The sequence below is a fragment of the Megalobrama amblycephala genome, linkage group LG22 (assembly GCF_018812025.1).
Source record: "Megalobrama amblycephala isolate DHTTF-2021 linkage group LG22, ASM1881202v1, whole genome shotgun sequence".
NCBI classification, from domain to species: Eukaryota; Metazoa; Chordata; class Actinopteri; order Cypriniformes; family Xenocyprididae; genus Megalobrama; species Megalobrama amblycephala.
In genome coordinates, this window is record NC_063065.1 from 25,984,920 (window position 1) to 26,000,866 (window position 15,947).

General features: G+C 36.5%; 1 protein-coding gene across 3 annotated transcripts in view; it reads right to left on the minus strand.

Annotated features, from left to right (window-relative positions):
* Positions 1–15,947, minus strand: part of gnal (guanine nucleotide binding protein (G protein), alpha activating activity polypeptide, olfactory type) — a 215,825-nt gene that overhangs the window by 193,879 nt on the left and 5,999 nt on the right. The window contains exons 2-5 of one of the 3 annotated variants that reach the window (XM_048175136.1): positions 7,463–7,500; positions 7,200–7,272; positions 6,432–6,486; positions 6,174–6,293 (exon numbers count right to left, since the gene is read on the minus strand). In XM_048175136.1, coding sequence (XP_048031093.1) covers positions 6,174–6,293; positions 6,432–6,486; positions 7,200–7,272; positions 7,463–7,500 — 286 coding nt within the window. Of the gene's footprint in view, positions 1–6,173; positions 6,294–6,431; positions 6,487–7,199; positions 7,273–7,462; positions 7,938–15,947 lie in introns of those variants that run through there. The other 2 variants (XM_048175135.1, XM_048175137.1) reach the window with 2 other exon arrangements.

Below are 15,947 nucleotides of genomic sequence, written 5' to 3' on the forward strand. Positions count from 1 at the left end.
TGTGTACATCTGTTCTTACATGCAAAATATTCTCCATTCCATAAGAAATAATTTTTGAAACGTGTTATAGCATGATATGACTGGGCCATACAAACAGTATACTTTTGTATTTGCTTGTATCATTAAATCATTCAGAAATTAATTAAAATGGTGATCTCATCCGTCATCGGTAACAGGTAGATTCAAACATTCAAAAGTGAACTACAGTAAAATTACATGCAGATCATCAAGTTAAATAATTAAGGCATATTTTTTCTCTTCTTTTTTTTTTAACTAATGAACACAAAACTGACAATTAAAGAATTATAATAATTTTTCAGTTCATCAATTTGTTCTGGTCCTCCAATTTCATTGAACAAACAGCGGTACAAAATATATGATAATTTAGAGTATAACAGCAATGGGAAGTTTCATCTTTGACTTTGATTGCTTTGGTTTTAGATTTTTAGATTTGCTAAGTGGAAGCGGTGCAAAGAGCAGATCTGACTGAAGTGACAAGGGTTTTTTGAAAGTCAGAATGTCTGTGTTTTCTCTTGCTACATGATCACTCAAAGCGGATTTCTCTCACTACTGATTAAATGGAAAAAACGAAGTGAAGCTGGAGCCAAGTGATTACAGAATGCTTTGACATGGAAAAGGGAAATCTCAGTCTCTCCCTTAAACCTAACATACAACCAAACTTGCCCTAACTTGCCCAAACTTGCCATATCCCACCTCAATAGCAGCAAAAGTGTTTTGCAATACAACATGAACACAGTAAGAACAGTTGTTGTTATTTGTTTGTTTGTTTGTTTTTTTTACATAAGTACTTAGTAGGTAAAGACACTTAATATAAAGTATGACCAACTATTCTAATGATATGATCTTTAGGAAACGTAATTGTCAAATAAAAACAGCATTAAAACCATTACAATAATCACAATGTTGCATAATATAATTTCACCAGCAATATCAGTGAATAGGCCTATAGTGTATATAATATAATGTCTAGACTTAATACTGGCAAGTTGTTTTTTTTTTTTTTTTTTATGGTCTGTGACTTTCCATTGTGAATAACTGTCCACGAAAGACACTAAAATAATGCTAAGGTTTCTGTAAATGTTTGCATAAATATCAGCAATTACACAAGATCTGTTTATAAATAATTTAATCATCATAACATGTATTTATGAGTGTTTATTTGTACACCACATCACTGAGTCCACAACCATTTGAATGAACAAATTTGCAAATGAGAGGACATATTTGCTTTGAGGTTCATGAGACAAATATGGAAACTGTTCACTGTTCAGAATGGTCTTATTGCATTTGACCAGAGGCAAACAGGAGTGAGGTCATGGAGACAGTTATAAACAGGCCTCCAATCCTAAACAAACCACAAACAAAATGTAAGGTTTTACCACATGGTTTGTTACTGACACAAACATCTCCCTGTAGATAATACTTCTCTGAATAAATTAACAATATTTTATTTGGGTAACACTGTAATGTAGAGGTCTACAAAGAGTATCCGAGACTCGAGGAACTGGGACCCGACCCAGGACCCATACGGTTCAGGTCTATATTTTAAATGGTCAGCCGGATACGGGTCGGGTCCCAATCTATTACTTCGGTTCCCGGGTCAGCGCTGTGTGTGTGTGTTTTGTAACTTGCAAAGTATGAGCTGGGAAATAAGGTGAAAAAAACACGAGCAACCCCAGCCATCAGAAGCAAAGCAAGCAAACAGTGATCATCGAGTTTTTCTATTCCTATTGTGTGCAACAGTAATGCAAACAAACTTCAAATCTCAAAAACTGCTTGCAGCCTTGCACACTCACATTTAAATAACATATTTCAAATCATCAACAAAATCTGAGATGAACAATCACATGAATGTTTTCTATAACGCTCAAAATGCGTTTAAAAGCTTATGTTTCAGGTTGCATGTGCAGTCTCATGCGAGCGCACTTTCTTTCTCTTATTTTTATAATAATATTATGAATGAACCGTCTTGTTATATCTAAAGTTTTGGTCAGACTCGCCTCAGAAAACACATAAATGTTCGCAAATAAGTAATGCTAAAGTCAGCAGTGTCACTGAATAAGCAATCGTTATAGTTCAAAAAGGCAAACAGTCAAAGTTATTTTTTTATATGAGCTGACTCGAGATACAACAAAATGCAAAACTGCAAAGTCGCATTTGTCATCGTGACAGCAAGTGGACTTTTAAAGCTGGAATAATGAGTGGATTAAGCATTTCAATCGGCAAGAGAGGAATAAAATGGATGGAACTTTCTTGGCAAGGAGGATTGTGCATCACAGTCAGGTACAAGGGAGAAGGCTACTAACATTAGGTAAGATTAAATGTTTTATTTTCGCAACTTGTTTATTGACTTATTAATAGCAATTAGCAATTTTTTGGACCCGTGAATGTTAAAGGGTTAGTTCACCCAAAAATGAAAATTGTATCATTAATTACTCACCCTCATGTCGTTCCACACCTGTGAGACCTTTGTTCATATTCAGAACACAAATTAAGATATTTTTGATGAAATCCGAGCGGTATCCGATTCCTCCATAGACAGCAATTTAACCACTTCTTTCAAGGTCCAGAAAGGTACTAAAAGACATTGTTAAAATAGTTCATGTGACTGCAGTGGTTCAACCTTAATTTTATGAAGCGACAAGAATACTTTTTGTGCACAAAAAATAAAAATAAAAATAAAAATAACGACTTTATTCAACAAAATCTCTCTTTTGTGTCATTCTCTACCTTTCTGGGCCTTGACAGTGGTGGTTAAATTGCTGTCTATGGAGGAGTTAGATACCTCTCGGATCTCATCAAAAATATCTTAACTTGTGTTCCGAAGATGAACAAAGGTCTTACGGGTTTGGAACTACATGCGGGTGAGTAATGACAGAATTTTCATTTTTGTGTGAACTAACCCTTTAAGGGCAATCTTGTAATGTTAGGGCTGTTCTTCCAAAATTTGTATTCACTTTTAATGCATTAAGGTCCTCTAAATGAAAATATAATATAATATAGTTTGTTCCCATGCTCTGTGCTGAGTGGCCAAAAAGTCTTAATATTTTAACTATTTAATATCCATGTCGTAAAAATACTATATTTTGAATGAAGCCACTTCATCCACTTAGTCATAACTATTTACATTAATTAGGGCTGGGCAAAATGACGACATATATTGTTACCACGAAATAAAATGTCTATCGTTAGAGACTTTGCTATATCGTATATATCGCAGGTTGTAAATATATTGCACTATTGACACTTCAGAGTGATGAAATGCATGAATGAGAATATAAAGAGCAGGACATGCTTGATGTTGAAAAGAGTTATAAGCACAATATATCCTGAAAAGGACACTCATGCTGACTGGCACACTGCCAAAGTGCACGCACAGAAACCTACCTCTCTCCAAAGGCAATCAGTAATTAGGGACGTGCTTGATGTTAAAGTGTTAATAAGTATAATAAGTAGGGGTGGGGAATAAACTGGTATACACGATTAGACGGTAGAAATTTGTCACGGTTATGCTCACGTGAGGTTGCGATGCTGCACGGTCATGAAAGCTTATCATTGCTAAGCACTGCAGTTTAAAAACAAGTGGTTTTAAACCGTTAAAGCACAATTGACCCTTCACAAAGACCTGCCCCCCTTAGTTACTGTTGCTTTGTCTGGGATATAGTTTTTGTCACGTCACACATAGTGAAAAATACATCGCGGAGCAAAGAGGACACGGACAACATGTCGACAGACAAGACAGAGCAGGTTACTTGTGATATTAAACAAAGTCCCAGCTTTCAAACTGTGTAATTTTTAAGAAATTCGAACAATAAAAACCATTTTGTGGCTCTTTAATGTGTTGTGACAGATTGCTGTAGCGCCTCAGCTCAAGCGGCTTGTGAAACGGTCATCTCTTCTTACTAGTTAATATATAGCATCAAATAAAAATGAATGAACATGGTTTTGCCTGTGTGGACTATCATTGAATTAAAAAAAAAAAGAGTGAATCTTAAAATATATTCATTTGTGTTCCAAAGATGAACAAAGGTCTTATGGGGTTGGAATGACAAGAAAAATTATTTAATTCAGAATTTTAATTTTTAAGGGAACTAACCCTTTAATCCATTAATTAAATGCCTTATTCCACTATACATATAATATCTTCTGTAGCTGATCATTATTGGACAGTTGTCAAACTGTTGAAAAAAAATATGCTTTTGGAGTTAGGAGGAGACTCGTATTTTACAAGAATTAAAAAAAAAAATGTGTTTGCCATCATTCACTTGTGTGTTATTGTTAAGTACATAAATGAGAATGACGTGGACATGGTCAATGACTACAAATAAATTTTCTTTTTTTTAATTTAATTTATAATTAAGCCATTAAGAAATCTTTTCGTTTATCGATAAGAATTAACAAGAGTGTGTTTGTGTGTGCATTGTGAATAGTGTTAAAAAGTCAAATAGTCACTGTCACTTTCCGGGGCTTGATTGGGGCCAACAGCCAGGGTTTTTTGGCCCACAGAATACCTTAGTCCAAAGCAGGCCAGCTCGGGCTTGAGAGAGTGGTTACGAACAAAGGCGGAGTTTATCTGAGTCTGGAGACGGCAGAACCACGGATGATTTCATATAGGTTAACAGCTAACATCAGCATTAAAGACTTAAAAACATTTTAGCTCAAAACTCACTTTCAGACAACAGCGAGTGTTTGAAATACCTTCTGTTTGTGATCCGATGTGGATTCTGATCACCGTATAAAGCAGAAATATTTATATGCATGCAAAAGACTTGCAAAAAACTAACCATTACCATAGTAACCGTGGTAAATATGACCACTGGAAGAAATCAGACAAATAACATAGGCTATCAGTATTTATTTTATCTGTCAGTAACTTACGTCATGTCTCTTTATATCGGTCTGTCTATTCAGCTACACATGTCATAAAATAAAGCAACTCTGGTTTTTCGGGAGCTTTCCTCTGTTTCTCTGACTGAAAATATAACTGTTGGGACTCTCACTGGAGAGTGCTAAAGCTCCTCAGGTCATATTTTGGTTGAAATTTTGTAGAAATGATCATTCTTTCTAAATGTGATGTAAACATACTGTCCTGTGACTACAAATAAACAGAAACAGACGCGACTGAATTGTCCTCTTTCTTTTTGTGAAATAACGGTGAATACCACTTTATTTCTGTGACTAATGTGCAATCTTGACACAAATTAATTCATTATGATCAATGTATCACTTGTATGATCAATGTATCACATTCGATGCTTGGATTTTTAAATCTTTAAGTAGCCTAAACAACAAAAATGACAACAAAGGCCATTTTTATTGTGTTCGTTTTGCAATCTCACTAGTTTCCACTTTCCAGTGATTTCTTTCTGATTAGTTTTCTCATTTCTTGGTGAAATTATGTGTTTGTGTGACGTTGTTCCAGAGAGGTGTGTTACGGGCGGGTTTTAGTTAAGTGCTGCGAAGTTTCTGGCCCGACGGTTGAAACACAGCGTGGTTTTGGGCTCGGTGCTACAGGTATGAGGCTATTAGCCCAGCCCGGCCCGTTGAAAGCCCTGGCTCGCCCTGGCCCGACAATGGAAAAGCGGCTATTGAGTGGCAACATCTATGTCAGCTCCCATGAGCAGACATTGACAAAGGACATATAAGAATCTATGGCAGAAGTTCTCTGCTACTAGAGTAAATAAATCATGCAGTTCGTGCCTGAATCATTGACTGCATTTAAAGGGGAATTTGTGCACCACTTCAACCATAAGGAAACACTTACAAAGACCTACCGTCTAATCAACACAATAACCAACATTTCTATAATAACCAGGCCCAATATCAGCCTGATTATGAGGTCCTGCAGAGTTTAGCTGCAACAATAATAAAAATTCACCTGCCTGTAGCTTCCTAGTAACCCTTCAGGCCTTAATTAGCTTGTTCAGGTGTGTTTGTTTAGGGTTGAAGCAAAACTCTGCAGGACTGTGGCTCTCCAGGACCAACATTCGCAACCCCTGGACTATTTGTGGACCCCTTTCAGTGTAATCAGTCATTCCAGGTTTCTGTCCAATGATGTGAAATCAATTTCCCATTTAAAAATACTTTTATATCTTCCAGATTCAACTTTTCCAGAAACTTTTATGTCAACAGATTTGGATGCAGTGTCTTACCTCTGTGTAGTCAAAGTCTGAGAGTGGAGCTATACTTTTGATGTACTCTGCTCTAGGCTGATTGGACGGGTTGGCGATTGACACAGGGGGTGTTAAGGTGCTCATAGCAGATATTATCGTCTGGAAAATAGAAACATAGATGTAAAAGCAGGATGAACATGGGATAAATTAAATCAAACTAATCAGCTAGACAAAACTGCTGGAGACCAAACAAAAACATTAAACTGGACACAATTTTTATTCGCAGAAATAACTTACTACAATGGCGTCCTTAACATTTTTCCGGATATCCAAGATTTTTTGCTTCTTTTCTCTGAGCAGAAGAGGAGGAAAATGGGAGGAAACAGTCATTAAAGAATGACATAATCTCAAAATTAGTAGTGTCATAATAATTCTCCATAAAATAGGAATGTGACTGTAATATTACTCAAAGGTGGGCCTTATCAAAGGCCAAACTGTGGTTATAAGGTGTCATAAGCCACAACAGAGGACATTCTGCACACAGCGTGACCTCATCATGATAGTGAACATTGAAATAACAGCACATAACTCTTATATAAAATCTAGTTATTATCTTATTGTTTTATTTGCCTTTGAGATAAGGCCCAAAGATACTGTCTAGGTAAACAACCCAAAAAATGAGATCCAAAAATGCTGCATGCGCCAAAAATGCTGTACAAGTACGCAGTCCAAAAACTGATGCTGAAAAATGTCGCACACACCTATATCCCAAATTGCTGTATAGGTGGGCGCTCAAATTTGAGACTCGGAAATGTTGCATGCGTCTATGATGAGCAAAAATGAGGCCCAAAAATGCTGCACACGCCTATGATGCCCAAAAATGCTGTCTAGGTAGGCAGCTCACTGGGTTTAGCGACAGCCATAAAAACGCACCGGACGCAGAGGCGTATATCTGAAGCCCGTCAACATTCTAACATCCTCAACATACATGGATGCCGCATCCGTTATAATAAACACAGTAAAGGCCCAGTGTCAGTAAATAACGTTAAATAATCACACACTCACTCTGCGTTAAAGCCGTTGACGTGCAGGATCCGCATCTGCTTGACTATAGTGCTCTTCCCGGATTCCCCAGCGCCTTAAAATTATAGAAAAAAAAAGTCATGAGATAATATATAGCCTAAATATGAGTTCCTCCAGGGCCGTTAAGAAATGATCCATCCATGATGATGATGATGATGATGATGAAGATATCCATATCTCTGATCAGATGATGCTGACACATATCTGCTTGTTATTAATGTATCAGTTATAGATTCCTATCTTACCTAATAAGAGCAGGCGATGTGTGGCTTTATATGCCTGTCTCTCTTTCTGTAACTGTTTCTCGATCTTTTTATTCGCCTCTCGTTGCGCCTTCTCGTCGATGCGCTGATCTTCTGTCTTGCTGTTGCCCAAACATCCCATGTTCAAAAGCCTCTTACTCCGCAAACACACAATAAATAATAATTATATCTCAAATATCTCCTATAATGATTATTGAAAATTGATCAGGCTGATAAACAGAGCGAGAAATCCGTGCGCCACGGAAAAAAGGTTTCGCTTTGACCTCTTCACACACCCGAGCGACAGATTCAGTCGGATCTCCTCGATATATTCATGATCAATGTATGAAAATCAGACATGAAGCGACTGAAGCTCAGATCATCTGTCTCTGCCTCTCTTTCTCTCTCGCTCTCCCTCTCTTGTTCTCTCTCTCTCTCTCTCGCTCGCTCGCTCGCTTTTTTGCTGTAATGTGTCTGTGTTTGTGTCTTTAACTCAGCACTGCCTCTCTCTGCACTTACAGGAAGTGACACTCCAACACTCAACCTGCTGATCCCAGGTCAGCCTCTCATATCCCCAATATCACTGCATTTAAAGCTTATGCAATCATTCATCATTAAAGGCGTCATTCATAAGTGAGTTTATTACAGAATCGTCCACAACAAATACTTCACAACAAAACAAAATATTTTTTAAAAAAGCAATATATAGCCATTCCAGTTTTATTAGGGCCCGAGCACAATGGTTTGAGGACCCTATTGTAATTGCTCGGTCAATTATTCTTCTTTTCCAAAATGAATCGCATTTTTGAGGGCAAAATGGGCTCAATAGCACCACCTACAAAATTTCAATTAAGCGCCCTTCACGCTATGAAATTCGCTAAGATACATCATACATGTAACAGCCCAATACTAACAAAAAAGGGTAACACTTTACTTGAAGGGGTGTGCATAAGACTGACATGACACCTTCATAATCATGACATGACACATGTCATGAATATGAAGGAGGTTTTATGAATGTTTATGACAACTGTCATTAAGTGTCATTCGCTCAATTATGTCATTTTTAATGCAAAGATGACATTGTTTGAGATGTCCGAGTTATGACAACTTGACATAAACCAATACATCATAACCTGTCAATGTCTTTGTCATGACAACTTGACATCATTTAGCTTTATGGGTTAACATTGCATTAAACTGTCATGTCGTTGGTTTTGACATTGGCTGTCATGAGGCCATTATAATAGTGTCATAAATATGTATCTTGAGCTCAAGTACAGTGGTACAAATTGAACTTGTCATTAAAATGTCATTAAGTGACAAAACTCTGACAAATAATTTTATAACAGTGTCATTACTATTTTTCATTTCATGTTTTTTTTTTTTTTTTAAGTTTCCTCCAACAGAAGGTCAGATAATAGACAATTTCAAATTTCGTAAAAAAGATGACACTGTTATAAAATAATGGTAACACTTTATTTTAGGGTCTTTTAAGTTGCTTATTACTATTAGAATTCATATGGCTAAAATATTGGCTATTTATTAGTACTTATAAAGCACATATTAATGCCTTATTCTGCATGATCTTATTCTACATTCTTAATCCTACCCAATACCTAAACCTAACAATTAACTATAATAAGCAGTAAATTAAGAGTTTATTGAGGGAAAAGTCATAGTTAATCGTTTATATATGTGTTCCCTATACTGAAATGTTACCAAAATAATGTAATGTAATGTTAACCCATAAAGCTAAGTAGTTTTTTAAGTTTGATAATTAATCTGCTATGTCATGTTTATGACAGGTTATGATGTTTTGCTAATGTCAAGTTGTCATGACAAAGACACTGACAGGTTATGATGTATTGGTTTATGTCAAGTTGTCGTAACAAAGACATCTCAAACAATATCATCTTTGCATTAAATATGACATAATTGAGCGAATGACATTTAATGACAGTTGTCATAAACATGCATAAAACCTCCTTCATATTCATGACACGTGTCATGTCAAGATTATGAAGGTGTCATGTCAGTCTTACGCACACCCCTTCAAGTAAAGTGTTACCCAAAAAAGTCCCTGGGTGCAAAATCTGAAAACCCAACAGGATTTTGAATTTTCTCTGCAAAATTTGTGCAGTTTTTGCCATTTTTGCCAGACGTTGTACTTTAACGAATTCCCCCTAGAGCTTTAATCAGATCAACATCATATTAAGTCAGTCTAATCTTAAGGCCTTAGCGACATTAAATTGCTAAGATCTTGAGTTTTTGCTGAAGGGCGTGTCCGTGGCGGCCTGATACTTCATGAAAGATGAAGCTGTTGTAACTCAGGCATACAATGTCCGATCTCCCCCAAACTTCACATGTGTGATAAGAGTCCTGGCCTAAAGACATCTACATGCCAAAATTCAGTTAGTCATACAGGAAATGGCATGCTTTACACTGTAATTCACTCCCAGAAACACATTTCAATATGCCATGAAGTACCAAACATACTAAAAACACATTAAATCATGCAACAAAGTGCTAATGTATGCGATTAACACCATGAAACAGGAAGTTGTTGTAACTCAGGCATACAATGTCCGATCTGCTCCAAACTTCACATGTTTGATAATAGTCCTGGCCTAAAGACATCTACATGGCAACATTCAGTTACAGTCAAAGCATCACCTGTTGGCAGCAGGAAAAGTGGCACTTTGAAATGACTAATTCTCCTGTATTTACTCACTTACATGCATGTCACCCACTGTTCACTGTTTTCCTAAGGCCAACAGGTGGCGGTGAGCCCGGGTGCGAGGGCCCTTTCATCGCTGCTTGCAGCTTTAATTCTATTAATTATCTTTCTACATTACTGGTGTTTCCAAAACAAACAAAAAGAGACATGTTGTTTTCATTCTACCTTTTATTATTCTTCTGGACAAACAAGGTTAATTGTAACACTTTTACTCTAGTGCACATTTCTCAGGGTAGATGTCAATTTCTGTATTGAAAAAAAGTGATAGTGATAGCAGGGCTTGCTGTCACACTATATAGGTTATTGTTAAGTTTTTACCACTATATTGGTAAGTTGTCACTATCAGAACCTGCCATTTGGCAACAATTATGAAACATGAAATTCATGAAATAGCAAAAATGGAAAAGGTAACATCCTAAATAAATATACAAATATACTAAAAAAATCATTAGTTTGCCCAAAATAAATTTTAATAAAATAGTAATACATTGTATTAAATTAAAACATATAAATCATGTGACATCTTGCCCCAACCTGTTATTTATGAAAATAAGCTATTTTTATGGAACATTGCTAATTATACATTTCACTCTAGCCTTAATGTATTGCCAGGGTTGTATTTTGTGTTTATATGTTTATCCAACAGCCAACTAAAATATGATAATGAAGTTTAAATTTCAAGGACATAATTCAACAAAAATATTACAATAGTAGGCTGTTTTGAACTCACTGCCTAAAGCCAACATACAGAACCACAAGAACTTTTGTAATTAGGTTCATTTAGACTTATAAATACACTGGGAGACTTCCTGTATGACAACTGGCCTCAGTTTTCTTTTTGAGGTCAAAAGAGAACAGATACTAAGTTTACTAAAACTAAGCTTACTAAAACTAAGTTTAGAAAATAAGTTAGGCTTTTTTATTTTTATTTTTAGTTAGCCTGATCATAGCTTAAAGGTGGGGTATCCGTTTTTTCAAATACACCGTTTGGAAGTTAGTCCAACAACAAACGTCTAAACAATCAGCATTAGGGGGCGTATGACGGTCAAGGACACAGAACAAGCAAGAGGGAGATTTGAAAATAAAAAATAAAAAACTCAAAAAGAGAAATGATGAGACACAATACAAAAGAGCTCAAAAGAATATCACTGGAATGAAGGTTTATGAATGGGCAAGTGCTTTAGGACCTGTGTTAATTTTAGAAAAGCTTTCCAGCGCTGGAGAGAGCTAAGCAGGAAGGCATGAAAACAGGCTTCTTTGAACCCACTTTTCATGTGAGTAAAACTGGGTTTGAGTGTAGATTGTCTGGGGCTGCTGTGCTCTTGTGTACTGTACATTCATTTTTTGTGCTTCCTTGTTGTTCGTTCATCAACTGCACTTTATTTTTCATGAAGCATTTTGTTGCACGTCAGTAGTGATACACAGACATCCACTCTTGTATTGCATGTGTAACACTGGCCAGATAGTGAGAGTTGTACAAGTGAGGTGCTGCACACTGAAGACTGTTAGAGAACGCGGTTTTAGCGTCATTGGTAGTGCATTCGCCTCACATGTCAGCAGTGATTGGGTTGGGGTTCGAGACCGACTTGGAGCAGTGTGGTTAGAATTGGAGTGTGATTTTGGAGGTGGAGCAATGAAGAGAGGGGTGGGTTTGTTTGGGTTGATTTCAAATATCAACAGTCTTCAACGACGTAGTTGAAAAATTGGATAGCCCACCTTTAAGCTCAGTCACTCTGACAACTTCAAAAATAAATATACAGAACACAGACAATCAACTTAATAAATCAAATATATAGGCTATGATAAATTATACAAAATTGACCTACAAAATGTTTAATTATATTGTATAATATCAAGTGTTTATAACCCTACAGGTTTTCTTTTCTTACTGACTCTTTGAATGTATTGTGCCAAGACTGAATGAGATTGTTTTAAATATATGAAGACATTTCTCTCTGGTTTTGTTTATGGCAGCTGTAGTACCTTTTATGGTTATTAGTAGAACATTAGAAAATTACAATCTACAAAAATGCTTTTTAAAGGTTCTAAAGAGGATGTTTTGTTTTATACATTTTTGCAATATTACTTGAAACTGTCTTTACTAACTGGTAAAAGACTATTTATTAGGTGCACTGAAAGGAATAATATTAATATACATCATCTGTGCACGAGGTAGGGCCTTAAAAACATCAGCCAATCGTTTACGCGATCATCGCGTAAACGATTGGCCCTCTGGCTTGTCAATCACTGCCATGACGTTCCTTGTGAGAGACGAGCGCGGCTGCGTGCTCCAGTAACTTTCCACACTCCACTGCATGCAATGTTTTTGTCCGGAGACAGGAGTAACAACTGCAGATTATGAGTTACCTGCGGTGAGTCCGACATAATGAATCCACTAACACAACACAGCGAATGCCGGTGGTAAACACTTGTGTTCCAATACGAGTGTTTACGAGTTTTGGGAGGCGTTCCTTCAAAGGAGGGGGGTTGTTCTTACGCATGCGCTCATTTAAAAAACTCAGTAACGTAGTCTTTGGTTTCTCAGTCGACGAAAAGATCCTCTTTAGCACCTTTAAAGCAGAAGTTAAAATCACTAAATTAAAAATGAAAATAAATAATAAAAGCACAGATGAAATTTTAATTGGTAAGAGGAACACACATTAACTCATCTGAGCTTTGTAATTAGGTTTATATTAGCCTACATTTGATTTACCCCATTACAATATAGTTCCTTTAGAGATACTGCTATCATAAAATACACATACTTGTAGTTTTAAAATTCTACATAAACCACATTTAATGTCCAACAACACATATTTTAGCAAAATGTATATTTTAGTCAGAATTATTGATCTCCATTTGTTGAGCATGTGCACAGCAGCGCTGGTTCACTGTGAAGTTCACTGGAGACTCACTTGCATAAGACTTGCATACTCATGACAGCAAAATGGAAATTTTCCATGACTTTCCAACATTTACAGATAGACGATGAAACCTGTGAAATTTAAGTTATGCACTGAGGAAAACACCACGTCTCAAACACATTAAACAGCACAAAATATATATGCTGTTTGCTTTGGTGGATTGATTTGATCCATGATCGACCTTTAGGGCTGCTTAAGAATAGTGTGCACATCAAATGATCTTGACTCACTGAACCTGGGTCAAAATAGTGGGAATGTCTGAACTTAAATTTTCCATTATGGAAATGCTTTAAGCCTGACTGATTTGTTGGGTTAATTTAAGTCTGAACCTGGGTCAAATGCGTGAACTTAAACAGTCCTTTATGGAACTGCTTTAACCCAGACTGATTTTTTAGGTTAATTTAAGTCAGGTTTCAGACTGTTATCCACAATTTTCTTAGCACATTTTATGGAACAGGCCTCAGAAGATGCTGTGTTGATAACAAGCTAAAGTTTCAATGCTCCAAAACTAACGTCAGTTATGTCTTGGGGGGAAATGGCACATTGCAAATAAGATGGATGCCATGCAAACTACGTTTTTACTTTGCATAACATTGTCTACAGCACAACACTGCTTATAACTAAAAATAAAGACAGCTGCATATGGTGAAACGGTGATGTCACAATAAAAAGGAGGCTAGTAAGAAAGTGAAATTAAATAAACTTTTTAATGACATTATCCACCTCCAGTCCCTACAGCATTTGTCAAATGTAAAGAGTGCTGAAACGCATGGACATAATGAAATATGTATGTGGCAAAGTATCTTCTTAATCATCCAAACTAATGCAAGTTTACTGTTTGTTAATGCCAGCACATACATTGTGATATATGTTCTGAATGTTTGGAAGATGATTCTTATCGCACCAGGATACACAGAAGTGAACACTAGCTAGAACAATGGGAAGATTTTTAAATGTAAAATATATGAAAATTAGATGCAAAATTCATCTTAAAGAGTTCCAAGGCCACGAATAGTGTTCAATTAATGCAAATGATGGGTACTGACACTACTGCATATGATTTGAAACTAGTATGCAGAATGGAATCTCTGGCTTTACAGATAAAGAGCCTGAGTCTCCCTCTGGTGGACATTAGATATGGCAGAATTTGCAATTAATGGATCTCTTTCTTTATTATGGTACATTATTCTCAGCTGTTTTGTTGTTTTTACTATATCTGTGGAGTGTTTATGGGTGTTTTGTTTAGAAACATTTAATTATATAAATTATTTCTCACACTTTTGTGGGTGGTCATGTACTCTAGGAGGCGGTATAGGGGCTTTAATTTTGGGGTTAAAATCCTTCCGTTATTCCAAATAAATAATAATTGTCCATAAATAAATGTAAAGAGATTCACAAAAATTTTACAAATTCACAAATAAATAGAAAGAGATCCACAAATATATGTTAGGAGTTTCACAAAAATTAATTAATTTCACAAATTTGTTTTATGCCATAAACACAACTCTGCCGGGCATTCATTTGCAAATCGCTTCCTGTGCATTCACTTTGAATCATGAAAGTGAAAGTGCCCTTTTAGGTCGGAACACGATTTCTACGGAAATCATGTCAATCCAATCATGTTACAGTTAAGTAAATATGTTTAGTGGAACAGAATCCTTGTCACAATATATAATCAAAGTTATTGAATTTAGTCTGCCATTAATGTATACACTCAATGTAAAAAATGATATGATCAATAAGTCATGACTTTTTTTTACATTACTTTAACTCATCAAAGTTCAGCAAATTCTAAATGTTTTTTATAAGATATACAAAATTAAACTTATTTCAGTCAGTTTATTGTACTTTGTTGATTGTACTTAAAATTTAAGGCAGCAACTCAACTCAGCAATTTTATTTGTTTATTTATTTATTTATTTATTTTTTACAATGCTGCCTGTATTAGGAAGACAGAATACATGGTCTGTGAGCAGCCTCTTTCTAGCTCCACCAATGAAGCCCCCCTCACACTACCTGTGACAAAGTGACATGATCCCATTGATTTCAATGGAGAGCTGGCGATTTCCAGCAACACAAGCACCATTTTCTTTTGGCGACAGAATGTAGGCATTCAGCGACGTGAAAAAGTTGAGTATAGGTTAAAGTATAGGTTTAACTTTATGCAAAATTAAGTGTGATGAGTGACTTTTGGGAGCAAAAACCAATAGGAGTGAAGTTAGTGGAGCACAGTGATCCATCACTACATCCTGTAGTGGGATTGTAGCAAGCAAGATGATTCCAAATCATCAGTTCTCATTCTGCTCGATCTATCTGCTGCCTTTGACACGGTGAATCATCAGATCCTTCTGTCCACCCTCTCATCAGTGGGCATCACAGGAACTCCACTTCACTGGTTTGAATCCTATCTCACGGGTAGGTCTTTCAGGGTTGCCTGGAGAGGGGAGGTATTCAAAGCTCATCAAGTGACCACGGGGGTTCCTCAAGGTTCAGTTCTTGGAGCCCTCCTCTTCTCCATTTGGTTCCATCATACAGGCACATGGTTACTCCTACCATTGCTATGCTGATGACACACAACTCTTCCTTTCATTCCATCCAGATGATCCCAAAGTAGCTGCACGAATCTCAAGCTGTCTGGCGGACATCTCGGCATGGATGAAAGAACACGATCTGCAGCTCAACCTGGCAGAGACTGAGCTTCTCATCTTCCCTGCCAGTCCGACTCTAACGCATGATTTCACCATCCAGCTACAGTGGCATGCGAAAGTTTGGGAACCCCTTGCAGAATCTGTGAAAATGTGAATAATTTTAATCTGACTAATCT